General features: G+C 59.2%; 1 protein-coding gene across 1 annotated transcript; it reads right to left on the bottom strand.

Annotated features, from left to right (window-relative positions):
• Positions 1-312: 312 nt before the first annotated feature.
• On the bottom strand, positions 313-9,965 carry LOC132449764 (EMILIN-1-A-like). Its single transcript, XM_060041584.1, is given in 11 exon segments — positions 313-1,047; positions 2,614-2,748; positions 2,873-2,890; positions 3,180-3,305; positions 5,002-5,416; positions 6,609-7,859; positions 8,319-8,403; positions 8,405-8,493; positions 8,656-8,764; positions 9,312-9,411; positions 9,580-9,965. Coding segments are annotated over 11 exon segments (2,814 nt in total). The 5' UTR covers positions 9,746-9,965; the 3' UTR covers positions 313-727.
• Between the last annotated feature and the right edge of the window lie 35 nt (positions 9,966-10,000).

Raw genomic sequence — 10,000 nt, 5'->3', positions numbered from 1 at the left:
GGAGAGGGAGAGAGGGGGGAGAGGAGGAGGAGGAGGAGGAGAGGGGGAGAGGAGGAGGAGGGGGAGAGGGGGGTGAGGAGGAGGAGGAGAGGAGGAGGGGGAGAGGAGAGGGGGAGAGTGGGGAGAGGGGGGAGAGGAGGAGGGGGAGAGGAGGAGAGGGAGAGAGGGGGGAGAGGAGGAGGAGAGGGGGAGAGGAGGAGGAGGAGGAGGAGAGGGAGGAGATGAGGAGAGGAGAGGAGGAGAGAGGAGAGGGAGGAGATGAGGAGAGAGGAGAGGGGGGAGAGGAGGAGGAGGGGGAGGAGGAGGAGGAGGAGAGGGAGACAGGGGGAGAGGAGGAGAGGAGAGGAGGAGGAGGAGGAGGAGAGGGAGAGGTGGAAACCTTCAGGTATGTGACGACATTAGCAGATGAGAGCATGAAACTGTAAGCAGACAACATGGATTAAAAATAAACACGTGGAACAGAAACGCTGGTGGGTTGATCTTCTTCTTCCTCAGAACCCAAGATGGAGTCAGCGACACCATCATCATCCTCATCCTAATCTTCCTCATTAGAGTCTCCAGCCAATCGCTCGCTCTCTCTGTGCAGCAGACGGACCAATCACAAACAAGCAAATCCCTCCACCTATCAGGAGGGCCGGCAGGGTAACGAACGAGGAGGGGAGGAGCTAACGGTCTCCGACCAATGGGAGCGTCCGACACTGCAGCGCTCCGGGGGGCGCGGGGCCCATCAGGGGGTCTCGTAGAGCAGGGTCCCGGAGAAGAGGGTGAGGGGCTCGGAGGCGTGGGCCAGCTGCCCCGTGACCAGGTCGACGCACACCGTCTCCCCGGCCTCCAGGGGGAGCACCAGGCTGAACACGGCCAGCGCCCCCGGCAGGTGGGCCGCCTTGCCGGGGGGCTTCTCCAGACCCTCGGGCTGGTGCCCGGCCGAGTCGCCGCGGGCAACGCCCCGCCCCGACCGCGACAGCACCGCCTCCAGCTTCACGTTCTTGTGGCCGGTCAGCGTGGCGCTGAAGTAGTACCTCCCCCCGACGGGAGCGGTGAAGTACCCTGAGAGGAGAGAGGGGGGGGAGGAGAGGGGGGGAGGAGGGGGAGGGAGAGGAGGAGGGGGGGAGGAGGGAGAGGGGAGGAGGGGGAGGAGGGAGAGGGGAGGAGGGAGAGGGGGGAGAGGAGGAGGAGAGGAGGGGGAGGAGGGAGAGGGGGGGAGGGGGAGAGGAGAGGAGAGGAGGAGGGAGAGGGGGGGGAGGGAGAGGAGAGGAGGGGGAGGAGGGAGAGGGGGAGAGGAGGGGGGAGGGGGAGAGGAGAGGGAGTAGGGGGAGAGGGAGGAGGGGGGAGAGAGAGGAGGGGGAGAGGGAGGGGGGAGAGGGGAGGAGGGGGGGAGGGGGGAGGGGGGGAGAGCGGAGGAGAGGAGAGAGGGGGAGGAGGGGAGGAGGAGGATGAAGAGAATGGTCAGACCAAGAGTTTTTCAATAGTGATTTAAAAGTAGTACAGACGAATGGGATCAATAAGAATGTACAATATGGGTGATTCTAGATAAGTGGGTAGATCCTAAACTGCCTCAGAGTCTCAAGGTCTTACTTTCCAGTCCAGTATTTCCAGGCCATAAGGCCGACCATTGAAGGGACCCTTCTGAGGGAGTTGTTATTTTACCAAAGCCTCCCGGGGCTAATATCCTGACCGGTAATCCCTGAGCGGCCTGTCTCTGCTCGGGGACCCAGCGCTACCGCTCAGTGTTCAGGTCCCCACATGCCAGGAATACCTGCAGAGCGTTCAGAACAGAGGCTCAGAACAGAGGCTGAGAACAGAGGCTCAGAACAGAGGCTCAGAACAGAGGCTGAGAACAGAGGCTGAGAACAGAGGCTCAGAACAGAGGCTGAGAACAGAGGCTCAGAACAGAGGCTCAGAACACAGGCTGAGAACAGAGGCTGAGAACAGAGGCTCAGAACAGAGGCTCAGAACACAGGCTCAGAACAGAGGCTCAGGACAGAGGCTGAGAACAGAGGCTCAGAACAGAGGCTCAGAACAGAGGCTGAGAACAGAGGCTCAGAGAGGAACTGCCTGCCCAGAGGATGGTGACGACGACGACGGTAACCACGGCAACGGTAACCACGGCGAAGGTTATTATGGCAACGGTGACCGCGACTACAGTGACCACGGTGACGTAGACCACGACGACCGTTACGCCCCGTGCCCACTGCCTCCGTCAGTTGACCGTTGCCCATTGACTTTGAATGGGGACGGACGCGCAATGCATTGTGGATCCGTCCGTTCAGTTGGAGCGTTCGCCACCGTCAGAAAGTTGAAAAATTTTCAACTTTTTCGGCAGCGACGGTTCCGTCATCCAATCAGATCGCGTATGCTTGGGCTTGGCTGACGTATGCCTCTGCAAAGACTACTCCCCCATCCGTCAGCCACGCCTTCCCACGTCCGTTGACTGACGGTGCAGTGGGCACGAGGCGTTAATACTGCGACGGTTGCAATGGCGACAGTCTCCGCCGCGGAGCTTACCGCGGCGGAGACTACCGCGCAACGGTTACTACGGCGACGGTCACCACGTGACGGTCACCACGTGACGGTCACCACGTGACGGTCACCGCGGCGACCAGGGGGACCCACCTGTGCCGGGGTTGTAGGCGTTCTGGTCGTTGACCAGCACCTTGTTGAACACGATGGTCCCGGACTTCGTCATGCTGCTGGTCAGCGCCGCCGAGAAGGAGAGGCGGGGCACGGCCGCGTCGGAGCCCGCCGCACCTGGGGACAGGAAGTGACCCGCCGGGAACAGGAAGTCACTTAACCATGACGACGCCAAGGCTGAAAACCACTTAATGTTAATCACTGCTCCTCCAGGAGGAGCGGTAATGAGGAGGAGACCTACCCTCTTCACCTCGGAGACCTGGAGGGAGGAGAGGAGAATGTTAGTATACTTCACCAAGTACTACAACTAATTAGGATAATACTTCTATGCTACTACTACTAATACTACCACCATACTACTACTACTACTAGTACTACTACTACTATCACTACTACTACTAATAATAGCAATGATAAAAATACACTTCATTCGTACGAATAGGTTCAATGTGCATGTTGAAGTGCTTCGACATGCACATTGAACCAGTGCGTAGACGCCCAGGGGCCCGCTAGTAGTGTCAGAGTGAGTGAGGTCTGGGTTCAGTTACCTGGGGGCCCCACCAGCCCCTGGCCCCCCTCTCGTCCCTCAGGGCCCTCCTTCCCCTCGGGCCCTTGCCGCCCCTGGGAGCCCGGCTCCCCTCGCTCTCCTTGCAGACCTGGAAGCCCTGCTGGACCTGGAGCACAAGAGACCCCCTGGTGAGAAGACCCATGAGAACACAGGGACCTGCCTAGAGACCTCTTGGTGCCCCTACCTACAGGCCCCTTGAGGCATTACCTAGAGGCCCCTACCCAGATGCCCCGTCTAGAGGCCCCTACCCAGAGGCTCCTATCCAGGGACCTCGAGTCCCCTAGAGGCCGCTCCCAAGAGGCCCCCAGAGGCCCTAACTGCAGGCCCTCTAGTAGGGGTGGGACTCTCTTGGCACCTCACGATTCGATTCCGATTATGAGGTCAACGATTCGATTCTGAAGCGATTATCGATGCAACAATTTCTTTTCATTATTAAAGACATCAACAGATGAATTAACTTATCTAATATTTCATGAGTGAGAAAGCTTTTGTCACAAATATGACTTTCTATGAACAATGCAATAATCAATGCAGCGTGCATTATAACACACTATGGAAGCATGCAAAAAATAGGTTTCAGTTCTTGTGTCTGGCTGTGAGTTTGCGCGCATGCTATGCGTAGACAAATCTGATTGGCCAATACACACTGAAGATAAATTCAATAATTTTTAAATTACAACAATTATCCCTCTCTGGCGAACAGAATGTTGCAGCAGGCAAAAAAAAGAAAGAAAAAAAAAAGGTTGTTTTTTTTAATTAATTTATCTGCATTGAGACAGAATCGTTCTAGCGAGAATCGCGATGCATCGAAGAATCTATTATTTTCCCCATCCCTACTACCTAGAGGCCTCTACCTATAGGCCCCTAGTGGCCCCTACCCAGGGGCCCCTACCTAGAAGCCCCTACCCATAAACAAGGTTTCTTTCAGTAAAAGCGATGGTTCCCTAGACGTCCCAGCCCTTGACCCAGAATGTTAAGCTCTGGTAAGTACTTGTTCCAGACCGGCCCCTGACAGCCCCTGCATCGCCTCAGCTGTGGTTTGCTTGTCTTCCACTCGTCTGTTTGTAGTCACGGCCTCTTCAAGAGTTCATTAATCCCTTCACATTATTTTCCTTTTGTCAAAAATGCATCACCGAATACTGCCAGTGTCTCAGTCGGCGCCGTCCCGCGGCCCCGTGAGGACACCAGACGACGCCCGGGGCGGGAGACCGCATCCGCCCCGAACAACGTCCTCCCTCCAGGGACTTCCAAGGAGCGGGAGGGAGGCTGAGATGATCCTGAGATAGCAGCCGTCTCTCGTCAGGAGCCAACGCTCCTCAGTTCATCTCCCAGGCACCCCCAATCTGTCTCCCATCTCCTCCCCCCTCCTCCTCTCCTCCTCTCCTCCCCTCTCCCCCTCTCCTCCTCTCCTCCCCTCCTCCCCTCCTTCCCTCCTCCCCTCCTCCTCTCCTCCTCTCCTCCCCCCTCCCCCTCTCCTCCCCTCCTCCTCTCCTCCTCTCCTCCCCTCCTCCCCTCCTCCCCTCCTCCTCTCCTCCTCTCCTCCCCTCTCCTCCTCTCCTCCTCTCCTCCCCTCCTCCCCTCCTCCTCTCCTCCTCTCCTCCCCCCTCCCCCTCTCCTCCTCTCCTCCTCCTCACCTCAGTTCATCTCCCAGACAGCCCGAGTATGTCTCCATCTCCCTTCCTCTTCTCCTCCTTTCCTCCTCTCCTCATCCTTAACCTTGCCTCCCTCTCTCCCATCCTTCCTCCCTCTCTCCCATCCTTCCTCCCTCTCCCCCCGTCCCCGTCCCTCCCCCCTTGACTCACCCATGAAGTCCTGGGTGGAGAAGCGGTGGAACTCCTGCGTGAGGTTCAGCAGGGTGGTGTTCAGGGCCCCCACCCTGGAGCGCACCTCCACCAGCTGCACCCGCTCCAGGTCCTGGATGGCCCCGCCCTGCGTCGTCACGGTGACGTTGAGGCCTTCCAGGTGCCGCCAGAGCCCCGAGACGTGGCGGTTCAGTCCGGTCTTGACGCTGCGCAGCCCGACGGAGACGGCGTCCAGCCGGCCCCCCAGGGCCTCCAGCCGGGCCAGACGGCGCTCCAGGCCCTCGCTGGAGCTCCGGCAGGCGCCCACCTCCGTCAGCACGTCGCTGCGCAGCTCCGTCAGAAGGCGGTCCAGGCCGCTGAACCGCCGGCCGGAGCCCTCCAGGTGGTCCTGGAGCTCCCCCTGGATGGAGTTGACCTGTGGGGCCCCCAGCAGAACGGGTCAGGGGGGTGCATCAGGGGCAGGTCTGTGGTTGGTCTGCTTTACTACACATGAAAGCAGCGCTGAAGGTGGCTAAATACGACGCACGTTTATGAAAGGTGACGTATTGTACCACCCGGTGCGAGTGTGATTAGCCGTTACGAGCCGTTTTGAAAATCCGCCTCTTCTGACATCACAAGTGGGCGTGTCCAACTAGATGTATGATGGATAGATGAGCAACATTTAATACAGTCCACTGGGCGGCCTGGTAGACTGATCTATCCAGAGCACATCTAGGTGGCCACGCCCACTTGTGACGTCAGAAGAGGCCGATTTTCTAAACGGCTTGTAACGGCTAACCACACTCACACCTGGTGGTATAACGTGTCACCTTCAAAATGAAAACTCATTCATGTTCCCAGATGTGATCCCCCTGGTTCTGAACTGCCCTAGACTGGGTAGCCCCGCCCATATTTTTGGCGATTTGAGTTCGCCCTGCACAAGGGTCTGGAGAAGAGCAATACACTTCTCTCTGCTTCCGATACGTTTTTGCGTTTTTGCAAACACCAAGCTGGCTTTTCCCCTTGGCGCGCTATTGGCTGGTTTAACACAATGACGACGACTACGGTAACCACGGCAACGGTAACCACGGCGAAGGTTAATATGGCAACGGTGACCGGACTACAGTGACCACGGTGACGTAGATCACGACGACCGTTAATACTTCGACGGTTGCAATGGCGACAGTTTCCGCCGCAGAGCTTACCGCGGCGGAGACTACCACGCAACGGTTACTACGGCGACAGTCACCACGTGACGGTCACCACGTGACGGTCACCACGTGACGGTCACCGCGGCGACCAGGGGGGACCCACCTGTGCCGGGGTTGTAGGCGTGCTGGTTGTTGACCACCGTTACAGGGAAGTAACGGCAAGCATCCAATCGCGTATAGAGTCAGCTGAACTAGGCCCGCCTCTTGTGCTGAAGAAAATGACGGCAGCTTCCCCAGACCAACGTGCAATCTACGATTGGCTTGGTCGGGTAATAGCCAGGCTAGTACTGCACCGCATGAAGGACGTTCTAACACCCGTCCTCTAGATCACTGGGAGAGTTCCTCTGGTCCAGCTGCGCCCTGACACTACTACCTAAACACTGGTTCAAGGTGGACGCTCAGGGAGGCGCTGCTTACGTCGGCGATGATGTCGTCGTTGGCGGAGCTGAGGTCCAGCAGGTCTCCGCCGTACTGCTGCAGCGTCCAGCGGGCGCTCTGCAGGGACCCGTTCAGGGCGGCCATCGCCCCGCCCGCCTCGCCCAGCGCCCCGTCCAGCCGCGCCGTCCGGTTGGCGAGCTCCTCCCTCAGGACCGCCAGGCCGTCGTCGCAGCGCCGGCCGCACGCCTCCACCTCCTCCCTCAGCCGCCCCACCTCCTCCTGCAGGGTGGAGCACACCTGGGAGCAGGCGGAGCCGTCCGCAGCCGACCGCCGCCGCAGGTCCTCCAGCCCCGCCTCGCAGCGGGCCAGGGCGGCGCCGGTGGCGTTGGAGAGCGCCCGGAGGTCGCCCTCCACCGCGCGGCAGACGGCGCAGCGGGCCACGCCGCGGCCCAGCGTCTCCACCTCCGTCAGCACGCGGTCGAGGCGCTCCCCGCCCGCCCCCGTCTCCCCCTGGATCCTCTTGAGGTCCTCCCCCAGGTCGTCGACCAGGTCCTTCAGGGAGTCCCCGGACACCGACAGGTCCCTCAGCCGCGTGTCGAACCGCCGGAGGTCGTCCTGGTTGGACACCACCCTCCACTGCAGGGTCTTCACCGCGTCCTCCGTCGCCCTGCCGCCTCCGCCGGGGCCGCACGCCTCGGAGCAGGCGTTGGCCGCGGCGACCAGCCCCCGCTCCAGGAGGGCGGTGGCGTTCTCCAGCCGGCCCAGGCGGCCGCTGTGGGCGGTGACCGTGTCCCCCAGCACCGTCAGGTCCAGCTCCACCTTCCCGATCCTGAAGGCGTGGTCGTCCAGAAGGCCGAACACGGCGTTGCGCAGCTGGGTGACCTCGCGCTGCACCACGTCCTTCATGTTGCTGCCCGTGTTGGAGCAGCGCTGCTCCGCCTTCCTCACGGTGGTGTTCAGCCTCTTCTCCAGCTCCCGCAGCCGCCCGTTCAGCCGCTCCTCCGTCACCCGCCCCTTCCCGCCACCGCCCGCCCCCGACAGCTCCTTGTCCAGGCGCCCCTTGAGGACGTCGTGGGCGGCGGAGCTGGAGCCCAGGCGGAGCTCCACGGAGGCCAGACGCGCCCCCAGGTCCTCCAGGGTGGAGCAGCAGGCGGAGGAGCGCTCCGTCTCCCGGCGGGCCGTCTCCTCGCTCCGCCTCAGGTCCTGGGCCAGCGAGCCCAGGAGCTTCTCCAGGGAGCGGATCCGGTCCTGGTCCGTCTTCTGCTGCCGGCGCAGGTCCTCCACCCCGGCCTGAGGAGGAGGAGGAGGAGGAGGACCAGGGGTGAGGAGAACCCTGAGGAGAACCCTGAGAGGAACCCTGAGCTCTGAGCTGGACTCTACGGCTAAGGGAGGTAGGGTTCAAGAAGGTCAGAAAGACCTAAAGTCTTATGAGGCCTCCATCCTCATAATAACACCATCTAAATGTTGAAGGGTACTCTAGGGTTCTTTAGGGTACAGCAGGGTACAGTAGGGTGCTGTAGGGTTCTGTAGGTTACAGCAGGGTTCTCTAGGTCAAAGTGGGGTTCTCCAGGCTACAGTGGGGTACTGTAAGGTACAGCAGGGTTCTGTAAGGTACAGCAGGGTACTGTAATACAGCAGGGTTCTCTAGGTTAAAGTGGGGTTCTCTAGGCTACAGTGGGGTACTGTGAGGTACAGCAGGGTACAGCAGTAGGGTACAGCAGTAGGCTACAGTTACGGGGTACCACGGACCTGGCAGGAGGAGCAGGACAGCGCCACGCGTCCCTCCAGCTGGGTGAGGATCTCCTCCTTCAGGGTGTGGAGCTTCACCCCGGGGGGGGGGGGTCCCCTCCGGGGACCCGTCCACCGTGTTCCCCCCCCCCTCCTGCATCCGGTGGTTGATGCGGAGCAGCGTCTGGTCGTGGACCTGGAGTCAGGATTGATTGAATAAAAGGAAGGATGAGTGAATGGATGAATGGGAGGACTCGTGTATAGAAGGGTATATTGATGGATGGATGAAGGGTAAAGGGGGGTGTGGTGATGAGAGGGTGAGTGGGTGGATGAGAGGGTGTGGGAGGGGGGGGGGGACCTGGCTGCGGTTGGACAGCTGGTCCAGCCGGTTCTGAATGTGGTGGATGGTCTCCTTCATGGGGGGCCGACCTGCGTCTGCCGGGACCCCCACCCCTGTCAGCCCGGATCTACAAGGAGCAGAACCACACCTTCATGCTCTGTTCATGTGCTATTCATGTACTGTTCATGTTCTTTTCTTTTTCGTTCATCTACTGTTCATGTACTGTACATGTTTTGTTCAGGACTGTTCATGTGCTGTACATGTGCTGTTCATCTAATGTTCATGTGCTGTTCATGTGCTTTTCATGTGCTGTTCATCTAATGTTCATGTGCTGTTCATGTGCTATTCATGTGCTGTTCATGTTCTTTTCTTTTTCGTTCATCTACTGTTCATGTACTGTACATGTTTTGTTCAGGACTGTTCATGTGCTGTACATGTGCTGTTCATCTAATGTTCATGTGCTGTTCATGTGCTTTTCATGCGCTGTTCATCTAATGTTCATGTGCTGTTCATGTGCTATTCATGTGCTGTTCATGTGCTGTATCGTTAACCCAGGGTTGTGCGTCCTACCCAACCCTGGGTTAACCTCTCATACCCTTTTTTTTACTTAAATAGCGCAGCTCGTGGCTCAACCAGCTAACAAGCTAACCATGGAGAAGGAGGAAGGAACCTACAGGGTGGAGGTGACGGATGTGAGGGTGGTCTGCATGGTGTGGAGGTGCTTGGTGAGGCCCCTGATCTTCTCCTCCAGCTGTCGGACCTTCTGGCCGTCGCCTGCAGAGGGCCGAGGTGAGACAGCGGCAGCTCAGAACAGAGACCTCAGACAGCGACCGACTGACACACCGGGACCCTCGGGGATCGAACTCAGAACTTTTCAGCTGGGAGTCGAACCCCTGACCCCCCGTCGCAGCGCCCCCGATACGGGAGGTAAAGCCTTCGTACCGTCCCCTCCGCCCCCTCCTCCCGGCTCGCAGCCTCCGTGGGGGCCGGTCGGCGCGTCGGGTGGGCGGACCGCGATGACCTTGGTGTCCGTGACGACCCTCGTCGCGTCGCAGCAGTCGTCTCCCGTGTAACCGTGGCAACACTTCCACTCCATCTCGGTCACCATCTTGTAGGCGACCCTGTAGCGCGGCCGTCGGAACACGCGGTAGCTAGGAGGGGAGCACACAGCGGCTGTTAGCGTGTTAGCTCGTCATTTAACACATTTCAGGTTTCAGTTAGCTTGTTGGTTAGCCATCTAAAGCCTACACGGTGACTTTTAGCTTGTTTGCTTGTCGTCTAATACAGACATGTCCCAGTTAGCTTGTTGGTTAGCCGTTTAGAACAGACGTAATCGCAGTTAGCTTGTTAGATGTTCATTTAA

Source organism: Gadus macrocephalus, chromosome 21 (genome assembly GCF_031168955.1).
Source record: "Gadus macrocephalus chromosome 21, ASM3116895v1".
Lineage (NCBI taxonomy): Eukaryota > Metazoa > Chordata > Actinopteri > Gadiformes > Gadidae > Gadus > Gadus macrocephalus.
The sequence above is the reverse complement of the archived record's forward strand: the minus strand, read 5'-3'. Positions and strand labels throughout refer to the sequence as shown.